General features: G+C 36.2%; 2 protein-coding genes across 9 annotated transcripts in view; one reads left to right on the plus strand and one right to left on the minus strand.

Moving 5' to 3' along the window:
* Positions 1 to 1,550: 1,550 nt before the first annotated feature.
* On the plus strand, positions 1,551 to 17,812 carry PACRGL (parkin coregulated like). 3 transcript variants are annotated; one of them, XM_012472341.3, is made up of 9 exons: positions 1,551 to 1,691; positions 3,446 to 3,513; positions 3,636 to 3,790; positions 6,541 to 6,608; positions 8,130 to 8,220; positions 11,152 to 11,286; positions 11,792 to 11,899; positions 15,248 to 15,328; positions 17,660 to 17,812. In XM_012472341.3, the coding sequence occupies exons 2-9, from the start codon at positions 3,462 to 3,464 to the stop codon at positions 17,714 to 17,716; spliced, it is 747 nt and encodes a 248-aa protein (XP_012327764.2). In that variant the 5' UTR covers positions 1,551 to 1,691; positions 3,446 to 3,461; the 3' UTR covers positions 17,717 to 17,812. The 3 variants fall into 3 exon arrangements, with proteins under 3 accessions (XP_012327764.2, XP_012327763.2, XP_012327762.2); XM_012472340.3 differs by lacking the exon at positions 1,551 to 1,691 and adding an exon at positions 1,707 to 1,896; XM_012472339.3 differs by lacking the exon at positions 1,551 to 1,691 and adding an exon at positions 2,857 to 2,947.
* KCNIP4 (potassium voltage-gated channel interacting protein 4) overlaps positions 17,778 to 22,599 on the minus strand; it is a 1,196,254-nt gene continuing 1,191,432 nt past the window's right edge. For all 6 annotated transcript variants that reach the window (XM_012472347.3, XM_012472342.3, XM_012472346.3 and 3 more), the window contains one exon: positions 17,778 to 20,869. In XM_012472347.3, the coding sequence (XP_012327770.1) occupies positions 20,822 to 20,869 (48 nt within the window). In that variant the 3' untranslated portion in view covers positions 17,778 to 20,821. The remainder of the gene's footprint in view (positions 20,870 to 22,599) is intronic.

Below are 22,599 nucleotides of genomic sequence, written 5' to 3' on the forward strand. Positions count from 1 at the left end.
ATCCCAGCTACTCAGGAAGCTGAGGCAGGAGAATTGCCTGAACCCAGAAGGCAGAGGTTGCGATGAGCTGAGATCACGCCATTGCACTCCAGCCTGGGTAACAAGAGCGAAACTCCATCTCAAAAAAAAAAAAAAAAAGGTCATGAACTGGGAGCTACTGAGTCTGACACTGAAGATGCTAGGGGTAAGGTAGGGGTAAGGAGAGCTACTGAGTCTGACACTGAAGATGCTAGGGGTAAGGTAGGGGTAAGGAGAGCTACTGAGTCTGACACTGAAGATGCTAGGGGTAAGGTAGGGGTAAGGAAAATATCACAGGTCTTGAGGAGGCTGGAGAGATTATTAAGTAAAAGTAGCCAAAGATACAAGATGTAAGACTTTTTTAAATTTCCTTTTTCTTTTTTAAAACATTAGTTAAGCATGCGTTGTGCTAGAAATTGGGGATAGAAAAGCAACGAAGATAATTTCAGTCTAGTAAGAAAGATAGGTAAATACATTATAATGAATTTTAAAATTAACATAGATTTGTAGGCAAGGTTCCCAGAACATTAGAGAAATTAGATATAGACAGAATTTATTCATTCATTATATTCATTCACAGGGAATTTCCTGAATACCCGCTACATTATGCTTGAAGCCGGAGAAAGAAAAAGGGGAAAGATAAAGTCCTTATCCGGAAGAAACTCACAGTCTAATGAAGATGCTTCTGGGGTGGTAGTCAGGTGGCAAGGATGGAGCTACAGGAGCACAGGATTTCAGAGCCTAGAGTGCTCAGACAATGCCAATTTAGTGTTACACAAGCAAAAAGTTAAGGCTTTGGGTTGGCAACAGTAGAGGATACTAAAGAGTGCAGTGGACAGGTTCAAAGGGCTTGGACTTAACTATGACAACCCAAATTGTTGCTAGTGGAATACAATGCAAGGGGATATGCATTTTTCTGCAGCATTAGTTCTGTTATAATGTGGAGCACAAAATTGTGCTTTTTACTATTAAATATTTGTACTATTAAAAATAATGTGGTGCACAAATCGTGCTTTTTGCCATTAAAATGCGGATATACTGTGAAGAATGAAATGGCATATAAGACTGGTAAAATACTACTGTCAACGAATTTCCACAGCTAGGCTTATGAGTTAGCTAGATAGCTAGATGAGGAAATCCCACAGCTGGGCATGCAGATGGCTTTTGCTCTCACTCCTGAAGACTCGTGGGGAGTTCACAGTCTTCAGCTTTCCAGGGATCTAGGGCAAGATAGTTGAGGAACAATGAGGATTAAGCGTGCGAGAAAAGCCTAAGAGTTAAGCTCACAGACTGGAGAGAGGTTGGGGGGCGGGCGACTGGGAACCCGTTATCTTCCCTCTGCTCTCTGCAACTCTTACTCGAAAAACGTCCTCCACCAGGTGCCCCTTTGTCGCGAAAGACGGCTGCCCTCTGAACGCCTGGCGCCTGGCTGCCTGGGCAACCCTCTTCCGGGGCGCCTCCACGACCTCTTACTATTGGTTTAAAGGACGCAGCGTGCGTCTGACGTCCTTTCGTGGCGCGACCAGATTCTGGGGCGGGCCTCGTGGACCTTCATTTCCCAGATCCCGGGCGGCCGGTGGCGGGAGCTGCGGCTGTTGGGAGGCCAAGCGTCTGGCATAAGCCTCACCGGCAAGGGGCAGGTGGTGTGTGGATCGCGGCAGGAGAGAGGCGCGGTAGGAACGGGTCCCCAGAGCCATGAACCGCGGGTACTGGTGTCCCGTCCGCGCTCTCGGCCAAGCAGGCTTGCTTCCTGATCTGTTGCTAGGGCCTCCGGACCCTGTTGCTAAGGATTCTTGAGAACCTGAACGCTTGGAGTGTGCCCCTCCTTTTCTGGGGGAGTCAAACGAGAGTAGCCTTCGTTAACCTTAATTGAAACTGGTAAACTCCTTCTCCCTCAGTCCCTTTAAAAAAAAATCTCGCTTTTTTCTTTACTTTTTGTTTTTCTGTGTCTTCCTCTTTTGCTAACTTTGACAGCATCCTGGCCCTGGACTCAGCTTTAAGTATCTAGAAGTGGGTGTAACAGGGGTGGCTGGGAAGATGGAAAGCCGATTCTAAGATCCCCTAGGCAGATTTTACGACCCCCTAATACTTGCCCTTTGGATTTACTTTATAATAATAAAAAAAAAAGGGATTGGGATAATGACTGTCGGGCTCTGGGTCTGCCTTTGAGAATTTTACAGAGCTTTACAAATGGAACAGGGTTTCTTTAGTGGGGCTCTTACTACACTTTTGGAGCTTTCTAGACCTGGTTTAGAAAGCCGGAAAAAACGTGGCCTCTGCTGACTGAGAATTTAACAAGCAATTTAGTTCATGATTCAAAAGCTAAGTGCAGGAGAAATAAAGTACATACAGGGAAAGATATAGGCTGTATCAGCTGTCCAAACAATGATAGAAAGTACACTTTCCTACCATTGACACGGATTCCAGCAGTCCCTTGTAGATAGATGACCTGTAGCAGCCAAGGAAGCTTTAAGGGGAATGTGTGGACTTCATAGGGTGGTTTGTTTGCTTTCTGATATTATGTCATAGTTTAAGTGTTCCAGGTTAAGTGGATTTATGGATTCTAATATCTATAATCAGAATTTTGTTTTGTAAAAGAATGAGCGATGACCTTATGAAAAACCACTTAAAAGTGTTACTGAGGATAAGATTTATTGCATTTTCTTTTACAAACAACTCATGCTCCAGGTTTGTCAGCGGCATGCTCCCAGGTGAATAGTATTTTAAAAAATTGACCACACTTCCATTTTTTCCTTGGTGTCGGTGGAGGATTGGTTCCAGAACTCCCTCCCTCCCCCCAGACTCTTTCAGATACCCAAATATCTTGCCATGCTGAAGTCCCCCAGTCTGTTCTCGGTATCCGTGGTTGGGTGAATCTGTAGATGTGGAACCCGCATATATAGAGAGCCAACTGTAGTTTGTCCTTAAGGTAAAGGATAAACATTTTTAACAAGTGAAAAAGCAATTGTTTTGGAAAGGAACTCTCTAATACAAGATTTTGAAAGGGGATGTAGGTGTGTTTGCGTTACTATATGTGTATTTGTTGCTGAAAATTACGTTAGTATATTGTATATAAAAATTGTCCTGTTTACTCAAACTGTAGAAGCTCGGTTTTCAGAAATCTAATCTGTTTTCTAATGTGGCCAGAGGATTGAAAGTGAGTTTCTAACAGTTTATTTTGACAATTTGAATGGGAGAAAAGTTTACTTTTGTACATCATTTTCTTGGAGATGATTATTTTGCTGTTATTGATACTATTGAAGTTGACGTAATTTCATGTTTTCTCATTAGTCTTGTATTTTGCTTCATATCATAACTTTAAATGTATCTTGTATCCTCTATGTTTTTTGTCTTTATAATGATAACGAATAACCCTCCAAAAAATTTTGAAGTCAACTTTTTTTTTTTTTTTTTTTTTTAACTGCAGGAGTGAAAGGGAAACAATGCAGAAATCAGAGTGCTCTGGAGGTACACAGCTGAAAAACAGAGTAACAGGTATGGCTTTGCTTTTTAAGTGAAGAAGCCAAGTTTGTTTATGACACTATTCTGGGTTACAGGTGGAGGCAGGGTGAACTTTATTGCTTTTACCTGCTTCTTATTGATGTTGTTTTGTCCAGGTAACGATGATCAAAGGACATCATCAGGCACACAAATAAAACACAGGAATGCAGTTCAACGAAGCAAATCCGCATTGTCAACCAGTTCTCCGGAGTCTGCAAGAAAACTTCATCCTCGACCAAGTGATAAACTGAACCCTAAAACAATTAACCCGGTAGGTCCAAAATGAATAGTAACTCACTAGATTTTTTGAAGGCATTTCGCACAGCATTGAACAATTCTGGATGCTGTCTTGAGTTTTGTCCCTGTGCTAGTTTTGAGCTAATGATGAGAGAAGGGCATGTGTTTGTTATGATGGACTGAGATAATTACTCACAGGTGGCAATGAGTTTGAGGTGAGACACAGAAGTCAGCCTGTTTGGGTTATCGCATTGTAGTGAATAAAAAACTGCATTTTAGCTTTAGATTTTATTTGCCGTGTTGTTTTGCTTTCCAGTATCAATGAATAAACTTGTATTCAGTTGCCACGGAATGCTTTTCTTGCTTCCATAATTGCATAAAGGTCTCTGACTATTCCTCTGTATTGTGTAAATTAGCTCCACCAGAAATCCTCTATTTCTGGTCCTAATCTGTTTTCTAATGTGGCCAGAGGATTGAAAGTGAGTTTCTAACTGTAGAAACTCACAGTATTGTGTAAATTAGCTCCACCAGAAATCCTCGTTGTAGCACTAACCTCCTTTGCCCTCTCATAACAATTTAACGAGATTCAATAAACATGGGATTTATGCAATAAAAATAAATATTCAGAAGTGAACACACCTGTGCAACAACACCAGGTGTTATTTGCTCCAGGCCCAACTTTGGGAAGGTAAGATGTTAGTGATTTCAGCTTTCGAAGGGGATTGTGAGAGTGGCTGAAGCTCCTGTCTGACTTTAATGGCAGGTAGAGTATGGCAGGTACTTAAGGAAGCAAGGGTGTAGTGAGCTCTCCAAGACAGAAAGAGAGTGTCTGACTTGATCAAAGAAAAGTGAAAAATAGTTTGAGCAGCTGTGTTCCTTTGCTTCTTTTTGTAATCTACAGTGTCAAGGAAATTGAATACCTGAAGACCCTGATAATCTTGTTGCTCTTACTTCCTTTGCTTATGTTTAGTTGAGGGAGTTTATGGTGACACTTCAATTTTCTTCCTCTCTTTAAAGAAGAACTGTTTGAATTAACATTTAGTGACCTTAGTCCTAAGTTTTAGTAAAAATTGAGGAAGGTGTTGGGAAATAATAATTAAATAATTTGACCTGAGAAAAGCGTGTCTAAGATATGTAAAGGCTACCGATGTGAAACAAATGAGTTGGAAGTCAAAATAGTGTTTACCTTTGGGCTGGTAATGTTTAGATTTTTCAACTCATGTTGATAAACGAGTGTGTTCATTTTTTGTGAATTCACTATTGTGATTTATGTATGTTAAAGTGTATACATTTTAAATTTTGAGTTAAAAATTTTTTTCAAATGCTAATTCAGTGTTGAAGGGTATATAACATTAAGGCGGAGTTGAAATATTGTCTGATATTGTTAAAAATTGAATGGGATGACATTTTTCACTTTAATAGACTTGGTAAAATTTGGTTAAAATTGATAAAAGTGATCCATTCATAAAAAAATTCTGATTTTGTGGGATGTGAAAGATGAAACCACGATTAATCTCTAGAACAAAATTGAAATGCAAAGAAAGGAATTGTTTAGCATTTCAATCAGAAATTTAGTTTCTGTGGGGATTTTGAAAATTTAGGGATTATTTTCATGGCTTGTAAGAGCCAAAAAGATAATTTGCTTGTAGATGGTAGAAGTAAAATATGTTGACAGTGTAGTATGAATTTGTCTTAATTTTTTCTCCATATGTGTAGTACTTTTTCAAATAACTTTGTTATGCTTATTAGAAAATAATTTTTAAAACTTGTATTTCTTTATCAGCAGAAATTGTGACTTGATGAGTGAAACATTCCTATTGTGGTGAATTGTTACACTGAATATGGATTGAGTTTTCGATATGAATCTTTTATTATAATTTAATTTGAACAAATTTCCACCTATGTGCTTTTACTCAAAACTCATGTTTTCCAGAGGAGAAAAGAGCTGATTCTAAACTTTAAGCACATTTAAAAACTACCACCGTGTGTGATTAAAAGAAAAAGAAATTATATAGTTATGTCTTTAAAACAGGTCAATTTATATTTTGTAATTTAGACAACTTTTTCATTTGATTATATTAAAAGCACCATGTGATAAAATACTTACTTTTTGTTCTTAAATTCTCTTCAAGTCTCTGATCAATTATATTGAAAATATTTATGCTGTGATTGTTTAACTATTGTGATTGATCATCTCTTAAATCATCTTTGAGAGTAGGTATAAAGTCAATCTATTAAAGTAATATATAGCAAAACTGAAAAGTTGTGAAGTTATATATCTAAGAAAACACATCCGGGCATATATTTGTGAGAATCTTCTCCATCTTCAATTCTCTCCCTCCTGCCCAGTGCAATCCTTTGTTTTTTATGGATGCCTAAAGCTGGTTTGGAGAAATGACTACCCACACCATCCGTATTTGGCTGGAGGACAAGTAGGAGATGTGCAGGTGGCAAAAAACAAATATACTTTTCCTGTACTTAACACCCTTTCTCCATTTAGTCCTCACCTTGAAAGGTCACAGTGGGGAAGAGGGTAGAAAGAACTATTAATCCATATATGGTTTCAGCTGCCTTCAAGCCTTCTGAATCGTTAGGGGTAAAAAGAGATATACAAAGTGTAGTTGTGGTATTCTAGTAGTGAGAGGATTGACAATTTTTCTCATTGTGTTGCTGAGTAGAAATGGTGCACTTTGATACCAGCTTGGCAGTTTAAAAAGCAGGATGGCTGTTTGCTTCTGACCTCAGAAGTACAGGTGATAGTAATATTTTCATTTTTTATTTTAGTTTGGTGAACAGTCACGAGCCCCTTCGGCATTTGCAGCTATTTACTCTAAAGGAGGTATTCCTTGCAGGTAAAATCAATATGATTTATAACTGACCAAATTACTCAAAATCATTGAGTAACATCAATACAGTATTCAATTTAAATGTATTGAAAGTTTTATTTACTAGTAAGGTTGAAATAAAGGTGACTTATTCACACTTTGTTTTGAACTGGTATGGATTCCTGGATGTTGTTGAAGAAAACCATTTAATTCCAATATACAGTTATTGAGATCTGTGATAAACCATCAATTAGATTAAGAAATTTACTTGACCCCTTATTCTAAAATAATCAATTTAAACATTCACAGGCTTGGGCAAGTTGCAGATTAAAGAATCCTATTTTGTTGGTTAAATGGAAATTGTCAATTTAATGAAATTGTTTATATTTCCTAAATACATATGGCTGATTTTGCTTCCTTTAGGATATAATTCTTGCTACCTTTCTAGACATGTCAGAACTATTTTTTTAAATGGATAATGTATCATTTTAGTATTTATTGCTATAATTGCTATAAAACATTTATTTCTTCAAAGTACATTCAGTTTTAGCCTGTTCTAGATGATAGAAAATTTTATTTTGATTGTGGAAAAAAATCACAATATTTATTTATTTTTGTTCCAAAATTCAAGAAATCTAGATTTTAATGGTATTTTCAGATTTGGAGTGAAAAATAAGCTCAAGAAATGTTCTTCAATTTATTGTTATTTCACATTTAGATTTAGAATTGAAACCCTATTTTAAGGTTCTTAACTCTCTACTCCCCATCCCTTAACAATTTATTGTTGCAAAAATGTAAAAACAATTTTACAGAGACGTCTTGCTCTTAAGAACATAAGCCTAAAGGAGTCAAGAAGTTGAGAACATTACAAAGGAGTTCAAAGAAGCATTTAAGTTGAGAAGTTCACTATCATAATTGTGGTGATAGTTCCTTGAGTGTATTTGTACATAAAAACTTAAAAGTTATTTACTGTAAATATGTGCAGTTTATTGCATGTGAGTTATGCCTCGAAAACTGTTAAGCAGAAACCCTAATTCAGGGGCCACCACTTTGTAACCCTTCATGGGCCATTTTACCTTCCCAGCCTGTTTTCTTCTCTTTAACAGAGATAAAACTTGGTTTTGCCTTCAGATTATTAGTGTTAGGGTTACATGATCTATATCTGAAAAACAATGTTCCTTGTAAACATTTTTAATAATTACTACATTTTTTTGTTTGCATTTTTCATTTCTGTAGATTACCTATTGTGTTCATATCACTGAAATATATCACTTGGAACACTTGGGTTAAGATTCACAGATAACAACATGCTTAAGCACCAAAATTGTAGCCTTAACACATGTGGGGTTGCCAAACAATTTTGCTGAAAGAGTAGTAATTTGTAGGATTATTGACATGGCTTTGTAAAATGTCCTTGTACTATCTTACAAAGTTTATGGTATCCTACATGTTACAAAATAATTTTATGTTTATACTGTATGTTAGATGATCCTTGCTTAATATATAATTATATTTTTCTTGTTGTATTCACTGTCTTTTATATTTTAGATTGGTACATGGTTCAGTAAAACACAGATTACAGTGGGAGTGTCCTCCTGAAAGTCTTTCATTTGATCCACTTCTTATTACTTTAGCTGAGGTAAATATGCCATCTTTTCTGAATATTTATCAGAAAAAATACTTGAAAAGTTGCATTAAATGTTACTTTGTAGTTTGTCAGTAAATTTCATTCTGTCCCTTTGAAAAAGGAAGCACACAATAGGCATTGAAACACCACACCCCCTTAGGAATTTGTATGTAAGTGGATGAAATATTTATACTTATTTCAAAAAAAGAAAAATATGTGGACTCATAATGAGGAGAAAGATTTTTTGGTACTGGTGAAATCAGGAAAACATCAGGATTTAAACTTAAAACTATGTCAGATAATGGTAAGTGGTTTTGTATACAACCAATCATGCTGACATGATGTGTTTCTTAGGGAATTGATACTACCTACCTAAATGTTCTTTTGGAGAACACTCCAGCTCTATGCATTACTTGTACATTTCTAGTACAATATCATGGAGATGGTTTTATAGATTATTTTTAAAAAGCTTCTGATAGGTTCCTTTATATAATTTAACATTTGTGTCAGGAAAAAAGTTGGAGTTTTAGCTTCAAGTCAATCATTGCTATCTTCTGTGAATTTTATTCCTAGAGTTAGAATAAAAAGAGAAATGAATTAACCAGTTGTCTTGTATTTAAACTTTTAATTACTTGCCTTTTTAAAAGTTAAGGGTAATTTTGTTGTCATTATTAAGAAACATGATTAGAGTTTTTGAGATAGTAATAAAACATGTGAGTTCTTTCACTGGTATTTTTACTTGGATTAGTCACTACTGTGTGACTTAATATGGCAGTGCCTTTTTAGGTTAGTATCATTTGCCTTTCCTAGAAAACCAGTGGGGCAGACCAAGTGGGAGCAGAACAGAAATAAGTAATTTTGCCAATTGAGATTGCTTAATTAAAATGAAACATCAAAATCTCTAGTTCCTCCTTTAATTTTCCAAATATGTTTACTCTCTTAAGAGTAATCAGTAACTGATCAGTTACTAGCAAAAACTGTAAGTTTTTGTTTCTCTTAATTTATCGTTCAGTATTACAAGCAGGGTATTTTTATAGGTAGCCTATTTTGAAATTCATTTTTGAAGTTGGTATTAAAGGTTAGGCTGGGTGCTATGGCTCATGCTTATAATCCCAGCACTTTACGAGGCCAAGGTGGGAGGATCATTTGAGCCCAGGAGTTTGAGACCAGCTTGAGCAACATAGGGAGGAGACCCTGTCTCTTAAAAAAAAGAAAAAAAAAATCACATTAGCCAGGCATGGCAGAGTGAGATGCTGTCTCAGACAAACACATAAACAAAAAATGAGTGATGTTTCCTTAGTTCTTTTTTAAACCTTAATCCTTTTTTACCAGGTAGTGAACCATTTTTTTTAGACTAATCAAAATTGGTGATAGCTTTGAAAATATACTGTAGCTAATCACAATACACAGGGAATGCTTTAATTTGGGATATCCTTAAAGGGACTCTAACTTCTGTTTAAAGTCAGCCTGTTACATACCTATTGTCTAAATGTCAATGCTTTTTTTTTTGTATTGAGTAGATTTCTATCTTTCTCCTGTCCTCATTTACTAATGGGTAAATAGTGACAGAAGAACCACTGTGGAAATCCACTTCAGCCTTTAATCTGAGATTTTTTTCTCTCTAAAATGAACTGGATTCAGGTGATCCAAAATGATGCCCTTGTGGCTGGCAGGACATGATGGTTTTCAAAAGTATGACAGCTTCAAAGAAAAGAAAAAAAATATTGATTACTATTTAGAAGCAGATATTTAGGGCTGAAGGACAAATTAGTTGAAAATTAGTATTTCTAAGCATTATTTTGCAGCTGATTATATTTACTTCATAATTAAACTGAAGGAGTTTACTGTTGATTTTTGTTTTGCTTTATCTTTTTTTAAAAGATAAAGATCTTGACTTGGTGTGATTGGTTATATCATAAGAGTACTAACTGTTTCTAATGCCTTTAGGGTGAAAGGCATAGTGAGAAATTAGTTTTTTTAAATGGTTTCATACTGCATTTCAGTATTACAAATGACACGTAAAATCTTAACATGCCTTTAAAATGCACATACTATGATACTTGTTTTCTAAATATGTTAATATAAAATATTTAAATATGGAGGAAATTTATTTCAGGAACTCATTAAGTCATAAAATCATTGTAAATGTAGGGAAATCTCATAATCATGCATTCATAAAGGAGTGGTTATAAACATATTTTAAACTAATTTGCTCTGCTTTCAGAAAGTGTTTGTATGTAACAAAATGTTTTTATTATCCTAGTGAGTTTCCCTTCTTTTTTTCTCTATTAAGCTCTTTTCCTCCTTCCATTCCCTGCTTTTCCGTCCTTCCTATTTTATTTTCTCTTTCTTCTTTACTTCCTGTATTTTTCCTTGCCTCACCTGTTTCCCATTTCTTTTCTTTTTCTTTCTTATTTTTTTCCTTTTCTTCTCCCTTCCTTCCCTTCTGTGGGTAGAAATTACTCCTGTCTCATATACAGTTGGCCCTACTTATCCATGGGTTCCACATATAGGATTTCAACCAGCTACATATCAAAACTATTTAAAAAAATACAATGCAACAATAAAAAATACAAATAAAACAATGTAATATAAAAATTATTTATGACAGTTGCATTGTAATGGCATTATAAAAATCTAGAGATTATTTAAAGTATACAGCAGTATGTGCAGATCCTATGCTATTTTATTTGAAGAACTTGAGTATCTATGGGTTTTGGTATACACTGGGGTCCTGGAACCAGCCTACCTTGGGATACCAAGTGACCTTTCGTCCCCCAGTTTCTCAGTATAATTGAAATTGTAACTGCTGAAATTATAATCATGAGTAGGAAAAGAATAGTGAAACTTTTGATTTTTGTTTAGGCAAGTAAAGACTGAATTTGTCTGTTATTAGCATAATGAAATGGGTAGTAAATCATGTTTCTTCTTGGTTTTTGTCAGGGTCTGAGAGAGACTAAGCATCCATATACCTTTGTGTCAAAGGAGGGTTTTAGAGAATTACTTTTGGTCAAAGGTGCTCCTGAAAAAGCTGTTCCTTTGCTACCTAGACTGATTCCTGTGCTAAAGGCAGCTCTGGTATGTCATTTATTTTATTGTACTTTCTATTTCAAAACATATGACACAAAAGAAAGCTGTAATATATTTAGAATATTTTATGCTTTTTTTACTCCAAATTAAATGCAAATTAGTCCTTTACTTGTGATTTTGACATATTTGCAGAATTAGGCTACTGTTACTCAGGGCCAGATGACTACATACTTGAAGACACTTTTAGAGGATGTACTAAAGGTAAATAGGGACATTGTAAGTAATCAGATAAAATAATGAATGTCAAATCAGTCTTTCTGTATGCTAGATATGTTTTAGTTACTGCTTCAGTCAGATCAAAACTTTGTTTTTTGCTTCTAGATGTCCTGTATTGAAGGTTATTTTTTAAATTCTAGATTTTGTTGACTCCCTTCTGATTTTAAATGTTTAATCTTATGCTTTTCTCCACATGCTTGTTGTTTTTTCTAACCTATCTTTCCTTTTATCTGCTCTTCCCTGATCCCCCTCCACCCCCAATCAACCAACCTTACAGGTCCATTCGGATGATGAAGTGTTTGAAAGAGGATTGAATGCTCTAGTTCAGCTAAGTGTTGTCGTTGGTCCTTCTCTAAATGACCATCTGAAGCATCTGCTTACAAGCGTAAGTACTGCAAAGATTAGATAATGGTTGGCTGTATGTATCATTCACCGTCCATATCTCTTCATGTTTTAATAGCTTCAAATCTTTAAAATAACTCAAAACCTTAAAAAAATCTCATTTTTAGCAAAAAATGTAGAGATCGTTTGTAAAACATTTTACTAATGGACAGTATTACTTTTTTTTTTTAAATGGAAAGCACCTACATGAGCAGGGTTTAGGGTTATAATAAAAAGTAAGCTGTCTGGGCATGGTAGCTCATGCCTGTAATCCTAACACTTTCGGAGGTTGAGGTGGGTGGATTTCCTGAGCTCAGGAGTTTGAGACAGGCCTGGGCAACATGGTGAAACCCTATCTCTAGTAAAATACATAAAATTAGCCGGGTGGTGGTGTGCGTCTATAGTCGCAGTTTTGGGAGGCTGACACAGGAATTGCTTGAACCTGGGAGGCTGACACAGGAATTGCTTGAACCTGGGAGGCAGAGGTTGCAGTGAGCCAAGATTGTACCACTGCACTCCAGCCTGGGTGACAGAGCGAGACTTCGTCCAAAAAAAAAAAAAAAAAGCCAAAAGTTGAATGGATAAAAGCTAATGAACAGTAAGATGGTATTTTGCTTATGTTGATTAACTATGAATTATAAGCAATGCTCATATACTGTCTTGTGTAATTACGTGTTAGCAAACTTTTTTTTTTTTATTAATGTTTTTCTTTGTTTTTCATTGTGGTGTTTTAGTGAATCTGTAAATTGCATTCAGGAAGATACTTTTTCCTGATATGTGTAACTTTAGTCTTTAAAACTATAAATATACTGGGACACTGTGCAGCTCATGAGGTTCCCAAGACCATTCTTAAGTTTGATGATTTGCCAGAAGGATTCAGAGAACTCAGGAAAGCTGTTATTCACTGTATGGTTTCTTACAGCAAAACGATAAAGATTAAAATCAGCAAAGGTAAGAGGCACATAGGGCAGGGTCCAAGAGAAACCAGGCATGGAGTTTTCAGTTTTCTTCTCCCAGTGCAGTGGTTCATGTGGCATTTACTTTTTCCAGCAGCAATGTGTGGCAGTGTGCGTGGAGTATTGCCAACTAGAGAAGCTCATGTGAGCCTTAGTGTCCAGGGTTTTTATTGCCGTCTGTCATGCAGGCAAGACATTATGCAGGCAAGACACATGCAGTGTGGTTGACATTAGTCAACAGCCTCTCTAGAAGTTGAGCTAATACCCTCTGAACCAAAGTTCCCACCATAAATCACATTGTATAGACTGCCTGGTGTCGCCCTAAACTCCCATGTTGACAAGGATAGTCTGTCCGGCAGGACATTCCAATAGCTTAGAGGTTATCATTCAAGAGCTAGGGGCAAGAGCCAAACATTAGGCAAGGGAAATTCTATACCGCATACCGATAGAAAGATTGAAGTCTTTGGTAGGACCTCCCTGCCTGCATTCTTCTGTATTTCACAGCTGAGGCATGATTTTGATCATGGTTCCACTGTATTTTCTTTCTTGGATCCATCTATATGAGAGATACTAGAACTGTATTTTTAACTTCCTATTCCACAAATAGTGTAATACACCCCAGGAACCACCTGGTTGACATTATTAGAAATAGAGGTGGTGGTGACTCTATCAGGATAGGTATACTGGTAGGTGGTAGATGAAATTCCACGAGGTTTCAGGTGGGCAGAAGACATAGTGAGAATAGATTCTCAAGCCTTGACATACGAGAAGTCTTAGGACAGAAGAAAGAGAATCTTGGCAGATATTTGTAAGCTTCAGGTCAGGAAGTGTGGCTGACCAACTACATGAATTTCACACTAGTGTATAAAATGACTCATTCAAATATTCAGTAGTTTAATAATCTCTTGCACTCTGCACTCTCCCCTTCTAATTTGTTCCAGGTACACCAAGCATCGAGAATATAATGCAGAGCAGAAACAGGCATGCTCAGCCCTTGTGGAGATTAATTTTGGTTTTGGTTTTGATTTTTTTATAGGTGGGTGGGGATGTAGAAATAAGCAGCACGGACATATGCTGAGAAAATTGGGATGGGGTCAAGGGCATGTGAGATGTAGAGAACAGGAATCACACTGGATCCTTCATCAGAGTCAGTCCAGCAAGGATCAGAACCTTAACTACCTAAATAGCCAAGTCCCACCTCCAGTGGCAGAAAGAAAAGGCCAGATTAACAATTGTATAAATTTGTTTTGTTTTTTAATCTTTCTGGGTTGGTGGCATTTATCTTTGGTCACTTGCATTCCTCCTCAGAGCTCTGCTTTTCCTAGTCAAGGGGTGACTGAAAGGGCCTCTAGCTTTCCTGGGCTGTCAGCACTTTGGGAATACTTAGACACCACCCTGACCTTCAGATTCTGGTGTTATATAAAGAGCTCTAGAAATAGGTTGTGTGAGGGTTAGTTGCTGGTCTGTTAGCCACTCACTATGAGACAAGCACCACTGAGGATGTCAGTGAGGTGCTATTGGACCCCCTTCATCCCTCACCCCCATCTTCCACACCCTTCAGCCTCAAAGCCTTCATTTTCATCTGGTTTATAGACTTTTACATTAGATATTTCTTGGAAGAAAGGGTACTCTTCTAGAAAAAGTTTTTCAAAACCAGTTATTAAGCCTATATACAACTCATTTTTTCCTCGATGCAAAATAAACTATACCTTTTCTGAGCTGCAAATGTATGGGACTTTAAAGAGGGAATAAATCACCTGAAAATCTTGCTTAAAATGTAGCATCTGGGCTTTTTCTCTGAGATTCTGATTAAGTATGGTTTGAGACCCAAGAATCTATATTTTTAAATAGTATCTCAAGTGATTCTGATGCTGATGGTCCACGGATCTGCCTGTGAACCTCTGTGCTATACAGGGTGTATACAGATTCAGTAGGGTAATGCAGTCTGAAGAAAGCAACTGAAAGACCGTAGAGGGACCTTGTTCATCCCCAGAGCATTCACTGTTACTAAATTACTCATGTAAATCCTCCATCCTTTGTCCTCTCTTCCCATTTTATTGTGGGAAAATGTGTGTTTTAGAGACAAAGCTTTCCATCATGGTCCTCTAAATGCTCTTGCAAATTACAAAATCGCAAAATATGCTATTTTTTAGAAAACTTACTTCAGATAGCATACTGTAGCAGATTTTATAGGATTGGTTTTACTTAAAAGAATGTAAATTCATTGTTTTTTAAAACATACAGAGGTACTTCTTATATGTAAATTTTAATGAGATGCTTCCTAAAAGAAGCCTTGAAATCTAAAACAAGGTGTGCTCCTGAAGATTTACTTATGTGTATGGTGAACGTGGTTAATTTTAAAGTCATTTCATTTCCCCCCAATCTTACTTTGAAAGCTTTCCAAAAGGTTAATGGACAAGAAATTCAAAGAGCCAATCACCAGCGCGTTACAGAAGCTAGAGCAACGCGGCGGAAGTGTAAGTAGAACATTATTCCTTAAGAGTCTTTTTTTTTTTTTTTTAAACTTTCAGGCATATTACTAAATTGACTATATATTTAACATGTACTTCTCGTTTCAGCCACAAGTAACTATATGAAATTGATACTGTTATTTTCTTTTTAGAGGTCAGAGTTTCTGTCTCTTGGTCACACTGTTTTTCAAGCCCTGCAACTCAGACTCAGGTTGAATAAACATAGGGCTTGTACAGTTCCACAGTGCTTAATATGGCACTGCATGTGGCATAGTGGTACAGTTTTTTTATTTTCAGTGGTTTAATTTTGACCATTAAAAAGTTCAGCAAACCAAAGGATTAACTTAGCTCATTGAGGAAGAATACTTTTTCATTTGCTGTCTTTTCTGCCTCAAACATCCAAATGATTGCTCTATTCTCTCTGTAAGTGCGTGTGTACCCTCACAGGTGTACACACAGACACATTCACACAGTGCTGGAATAGTTTAATTGATTATTCTAACTTTTCAAGGTACAAAAATATGCAGGATTTCATAACTATATGGTGTCAGATTACTAGATTAATTGAATTTTCAGCATTTGAAGGAAGCATTCAGATAATCTAGTCTTAGAAATATTTCCATAAAAGCAGTCTTGCTTTTGGAAATTTTGTTTAATCAGATCTTGATAGAATTGCATATGACTGTCTTAACATTGCAGAACTTAGTTTCATTCTAGGTACTTGCTAAAGGAATTAATTATAAGAAAATTTGTGTGATCATATACAATTTTAAAATGATATAAAGCTTTAGCAAAATTACCTAATTTGACCAATTTCAGTGAGTTGTTTCATTGATTATATTCCTTCCATGATGGATGCCTAGAATAAAGTTTACAGGAGGAAGTAAGTCCCTAAGCCTACAAGATAATGAATTTCTTTGTTGTGTTTGGGTCCTAGGCAGAGAATTAGCATTCAGTGACCTTGTTGAGGAGATGTGCAGAACCATCCTCTAGTTAATCCCATGTCAAGTAAATTCTTGTTTGCTCTTCTGAGAATTTGAATGCAAAATATATTTTTCCTTTCTTCTGTGGAGTAGAAGTAAACAGAGGCTAAATAATGATGCCACTAAATAATGATGCCACAGCTTTTCAGTGGGAAACCCTCCCTAGGTGGTTTTCCATATCCTGTGAGCCGGTATGGGAGATGGGACAAGTAGAAAGGGACAGGACCAGCATGTTAGATTTCATGGTGGGAGTGGAGGGGGTGTGGAGGAGGAGATGGTACGCATGTAAATAAAGTTTAGAAACAGCACATTAAGATTTGGAAGGGGAACACAGAGGTGTAGTTGACCAATTCAGGATTCCAGAAATATCAAATTCTTTTGTTACTACTCCATCTTACCAGCTTTGAGTGTTGCTAATACAGAATTTTTTAAAAGATTTTGTAATTACAAGGGCTATTATTTATTTTCTTCTGACTCCTCATGTTTCTTCCTTCTTATGTCCTACATAATATTTTAGTAATGATTGACGTAATTAGAATAGAAAATTTTCTATTGCAATTACATGCCAAAGACTTTCTTGGCTTAATTGTTATTGTGCTAGCTTCCGTTACTTTGTAATCCTTCATGAAATTAATGAATGCCCTTCTTTCTCTTCTAAAAGCTTATGTATCTCTTTCTTTAAATGTTAGAAATAAGTCTTTAAAAATGAGTGTTCTCAGTTGCGGTTTCTCATTTCTTAGGACTTGTGTATATCAGTGATGGAACTATTCAGCCTCTGGTACACGAAAATATCTGTTATAGTCACAGTGTTACTTTCTTAGAACTGATATACCTTAAATTGAAAAATCAGTTTATTCTTAGCCTGATTTGATTTTTTTCTAAGTGAAATGCACATTTATTTTGGGAAAGGCACAACACAAACATTGATATTTGTTGATTATGTGGGAACTTATTACATGGCAGGTACTTTGCTTGAGTACTTTTTAGATATGAAACTTATTTACTCTTCCTAGTCATCAGAGAGAGATTTTGTTGTTATCTCACTTTAAAAATCAAGGAACTTAGGCACAGAGAGGTAATTAGTCCAGGTTTGACAAAGAAGTGACTAGTAGATGCTGTATTCAGATACTGGTAGTCTGGCTTCTAACTACTGCTCTAGGTAGATACTTAAAAAAAAAACAGCCTATATTTTATGTAACTCAGTAAAAACACTTCTTATGTCATCATTTTGTTCTCATCCCTTTTTGTTTGTTTTGAGTTTTGGATACTTGCTAGGCATATTCCTACAAATACAATACCTATTCGGGGAACTCTGCATGAGAGTAATGATGCTCAATTTTTTTTCTGTCGACAGGGAAGCCTTAGCATCATCAAATCTAAAATTCCAACATACTGCTCCATATGCTGTTGAAGAAGGGAGCCCACAAACATTGTTTTTTCTTCCTGGTGACATATCAAACACTGACACCAGGTACTCGTGGAACCTTTGTTCCATTTTATTCATTTGTAAATTACAGCCACTATTTATTATTCACTAGGTTAACATGAATATACACTGAATCAAAGTTATTCATCAACAAAAAAGGACAGTTACTAATGGAAGGTTATTAAAATAAGTTCTATAATAGTATAATTTTGTGAGGTTTATTTTTTGTATTTTTATTATTTGTGTGAAGAACCATTATTGAGTTTGCAAGATAAGATGTATTTTCTAGTGCCTATTTATGATACTTTCTTTGTAATCAGATTTGTAGCTGTGCACTTATTTTTCTAGATATTTTGCCATTTTTTGGGTTTCATATTTAACAAGGCTGTAGAAATTTAAAATGATGAACAAACCTTTGTGAATACACTATTTTTAAATTGTTTTAAAAGAGAGAAGGGGTCTTGCTTTGTTGCCCAGACTGGAGTATAGTGGCATAATCATAGCTCACTGGAAGCCTTGAATTTTTATGCTCAGATGATCCTTTCATCTCAGACTCCTGATTAGCTGGGACTACAGGCATGTGCCACCCTGTCCAGCTAATTTTAAAATTTGCTTGTAGAGACAGGGTCTCATTCTGTTATCCAGGCTGGTCTCGAAACTCTGAAAGCTATCCTCCGCAATTGATTTCCAAAGTGCTGGGATTACAGGAGTGAGCCACCATGCCTGGCCCCATGAATACACTATTAATTAGTGTTTGTAAATATGTATTTTATAATGTACAATGCATGGAAAATTTTCAGAATATTCTAGTTTAAGACATTTTTTTCTAACTGTGAATTCTATTACAAGTATGTTGTTTATTACGACTCATTACAACCTAAATTTTTGGTGTTAACTGTATTTAAGTAAATGTTATTTTTACATTTCATAACCAGAAAATACTGATATTCATATAAAGATACTCAGCAATTAAAATCTGAAAACTCATATATGCATTCATTGATTTTGTTGTGCTTATGTTTAGCAATTAATTTTTAAAGAGCTTTTAAAACATAATTTAGACATAGTTCAGAATTTTGATGTAATAGAAGCGATTCCCTCTGCAAGAGAGGAGTAGAGGAGAGGAAGAGAAATGGAAAACAAGAATAAGACCTTTTATCTTATGGGCAAAAGGAGAGGCCACAGGGCTTTCTGTAGCCACACCATATCCAAAGCAAAACAAGACTTGAAAGGGATGGAAAGGAAAGATTGGTCTTGTATATAGGAGCAGCAGTGTTGCATCTCAGAAACCTTGAAGAATGCCCTTTCCTTGCTCTATTCCCCAAACACCTGGAGTGAACTCTGTGATTCTCATTTCAGATATAATCTCACAACTGTAATTTGAAAGAAAAGAGTACAAGTAATTTCTGAGGATTCTTCATGTAGAAATGCTCCTCCTCCCTTAGAACTTGTCTGTCCTGCCCTTTGTCTATCTGTCATGCTTTTTCTGCAGGTCTCTACTCCCTTGTCACATCCTCCAGTCGCACTGGAAACAGCAGCTGTCTGCTCGCTGGCCTTGTTTTTACCTGTTTTCATTGCATTTAGCACCATGCAGAGATATCTGTGATCTAGAAAATACTATAAGAAAAAGTATTATTTAAATCTAATAATTCCAGAATTTCTTGAAAAAGACCTATAACAGTAGAGTTATAAACATTTTATTTTGCTTTTATTTTTTCTTTTTGAAATACAAAATGTGCACATTGAGTTTACACGAACACGCGATGGCAAATTTCAGTGTACATGTATTGTACTACTCTTAATTTCTACACTGGTGATAGCAGGGCAGCTTTCAACATCCTATCTCTACACCAGAATAGATACCTGATTTATTGTTGCAAAGACAGTGGCAAGTTTCCTCCTTCTGTAGCCTCTTGGTCTCTGTGATAGTTCTACAAAACAGGGAAGATGTGTGTGTCTTTAGTAATGTGGCAACTTTATAGTTTTGGCTAAGATCATTAAAAATAATCTGAATTGTTGGAATTTTATGATGAGCTAAATCATACTGTAATCTGGATTAGGTGTTGAGCACTTATTTATTTTCTGCTAAATCTTGGTAGTAATTCTCAATGTAATGGAATCACTGGTGCTTTCAAAGTGAATTTTGCTTACTGCTGGTTCCTAGTAGACAATGGGGTAGTTAAGATTTCTTTGTCCCTGAATGGCTTGTAATATAAACATGCTGTAAGGAAGTCGGGGAAAGAGGACAGATTTGGCCTTTAATGCTGTTAGGAGTACTTGTTATTAAGCATTACTATGTACTGGCAGATAGAGATCCTGACGCTTTGCATATGTCTGTCTGTAAACATCCTTGTTTGTTTGACGCCTTCTTGAACTTCCACTTGATACAATAGAAAACAGCCTGTAAGATTGAACAAATCCAAACTTATATAGGCCTTGGCTATAATATATTATGCAAAATTAATTGCTTATTAAAATAAGTTTTATTAGGCATATGCTGATATCTGATATATTTTAAATGTTGTTTTAAAATGCCAGATTAATTTCTAACAGAAGGTGGGAAGGCCATAGAAACTGGAACTATGTGTTTTTTTAATTGTCATAATCTTGTTTACTTAAAGTATGTATATAAATGGAATTATAGCATTCAAACATGAAAATTAATTTAATTTCTGGAAATTAAATGCAGATGTCAGTATATTAGAAAACCATTCAAAATCCTAAGACTGAATACATACAAATGAGTAGCAAAAAACACTGGTATTTTAAAATCACTGATATGTGAAAGCCTCAATAATCCCATAGCTAAGGAATCAATAAAACTATATGCCAGATTGTTACTTTTGAATATTCACAGGGTATGAAATGAGTTAGAACATCCCATGAACTCAGTGGCATTATGTAAAGGATGCAGATTTATAACTGAGAAACTCAAATCTTTTGGGGATTGCTTTATATAAAACAAAGCTTGTTTGCATAATAGGCTTCAGTGTCAAGCTGAGCAAATCTATGCTAAAAGTGGTAGCTCCAACTTTAAGTATGGTAGAATCGTTCACATTTGTCTGTTGGATTGAGGATCTATTTGACAAGTTAAATCACATTTTCAAAGAGCTGCATGGAGCGCATTATGTTTTCATCCTGTAAGGGAGAAACATAGAGCAGTTAAATTCAGCCTGTCTTCAAGGGAAAGTACACTATTTTGCCCCTAAGTATTGCCTCCCACCATCCACCTATGCCAAGAGCTCACATATTAAGTGTTTGTTTGCAAATGTAAATGCCATTGTATCCATTTTCCACATAGATCACTATGAAGGAGGACCCATTTTATATGTTGTGGAGTCTATTGACCAGGCATTAAACCACTTTATTTAACTCTTTCTTGGTATTAATAGAGGATGTTTCTCAAATTATAATGCCAAAAAGGAAACTACAGAGGCGCAGAGGTAAGTCAAAGCAATGAAAATTTTGGCATTCTACATAGATCACAGGTCAAATCACAGAGATTTTTATACAGGTACAAGGAAAATTTGTGTTGTGTGATGAGCCAGCAGTTCATGAAGATTGGCTGCTGGAGCATAGGAGGCAGGATGTTGGATTAAGAGGGAACATGTTTGCAGTAATTATCTCTCTTTCTGTCTGCTAGTTATGGCTAAACCTGTGTGGCCTGAAGGAGCCTTTTAAAATGAATGGTCTCAATTACAGAGAAAGGATTGGGGAGCAGAAACCACTGCCCAGTGGCTGTGTTCAGTTGAGCATATTCTTTGAAATGAGTTAGTTAGGGGACAGACTTTGGGCATTATTGGAGCACTTGTCAGTTGCATGTGAATGCACTTACTGAGCTGTTTATGGTAGTGGTAAATGGTGGCTAAACCAGTAACAGCTTCCACTGCTAGAAACCAAGTAACATCATCACCATCAAGCAGCTTAATGTCACCAAATTAATTCTCAAAGACCACCACATTGAAATCCAAGTTGAGAAACAAGCAGATGTCCAGAAAGGTAAGAACAGCAATTTAAAAATAGAAAATCTTAAGAACGGTTTTGTTTTCATGATGATTTGAATTTTTTTTTTTTGAGGCAGAGTCTCTTCCTGTTGCCCTTCATTCTAGAGTGCCGCAACACAGTCATGGCTCAAATGGGCTCAAGTGATCCTCCTGCCTCAGTCTCCCAAGCAGCTGAGACTTCAGGCACATGCCACAATGCCCAGCTAATTTAAATTTTTTTGTAGACTTGGGGTCTCGCTATGTTGCCTACACTGGTTTTGAAATCCTGGCCTTAAGTTATCTTATTGCCTCAGCCTCCCAAAGTGCTGGGATTACAGGTGTGAGCTACTGTACCAGGCCTTAAAAATTTTTAATTGTTCTACCCACACATCAAGTCAAATAAGTCTCAGTAAGCTAACACCGGTTTCCTAAATAATAGGCTACTATTTGGAGTTCTCTTCAAAGAAAATTTTCCACTGTTTATTTTTTGTGACTAAAGAGCATTACTGAGTTCAGCCAAAGTTTCTTGTCTACAACACTAAAACAGTGATTTTTCCCTTAGAAGTCAGATAAAAGCTTGGCCTGTTGTGTGATGCATACTTGGCTATCTAGGAATTCTAATTCTATGGTGATATGACAGATAATATATGAGTTATGCTAAGTCTGGGCAAAGAGCAATTCAAATTTCGTATGTTTTGTCCTCCATGATGAATACTCTCTAAGGAATTTGGGAATCAAAAACACAGTACATGTGCAACTTTTGTATCCCCAGGGCTTCATACATAGCCTGACTCAGTAGGCACTCTCAGTACTGATTATGTCAATTGGTGCTTGTTTTCTGAGTGGTAGGCTTATGTTGCATGTTGTAGAAGTGGTAAACTTAGG

This window comes from Aotus nancymaae, unplaced genomic scaffold, assembly GCF_030222135.1.
Source record: "Aotus nancymaae isolate 86718 unplaced genomic scaffold, 86718_ANA_hifiasm-v0.15.2.pri h1tg000006l, whole genome shotgun sequence".
Taxonomy (NCBI): domain Eukaryota; kingdom Metazoa; phylum Chordata; class Mammalia; order Primates; family Aotidae; genus Aotus; species Aotus nancymaae.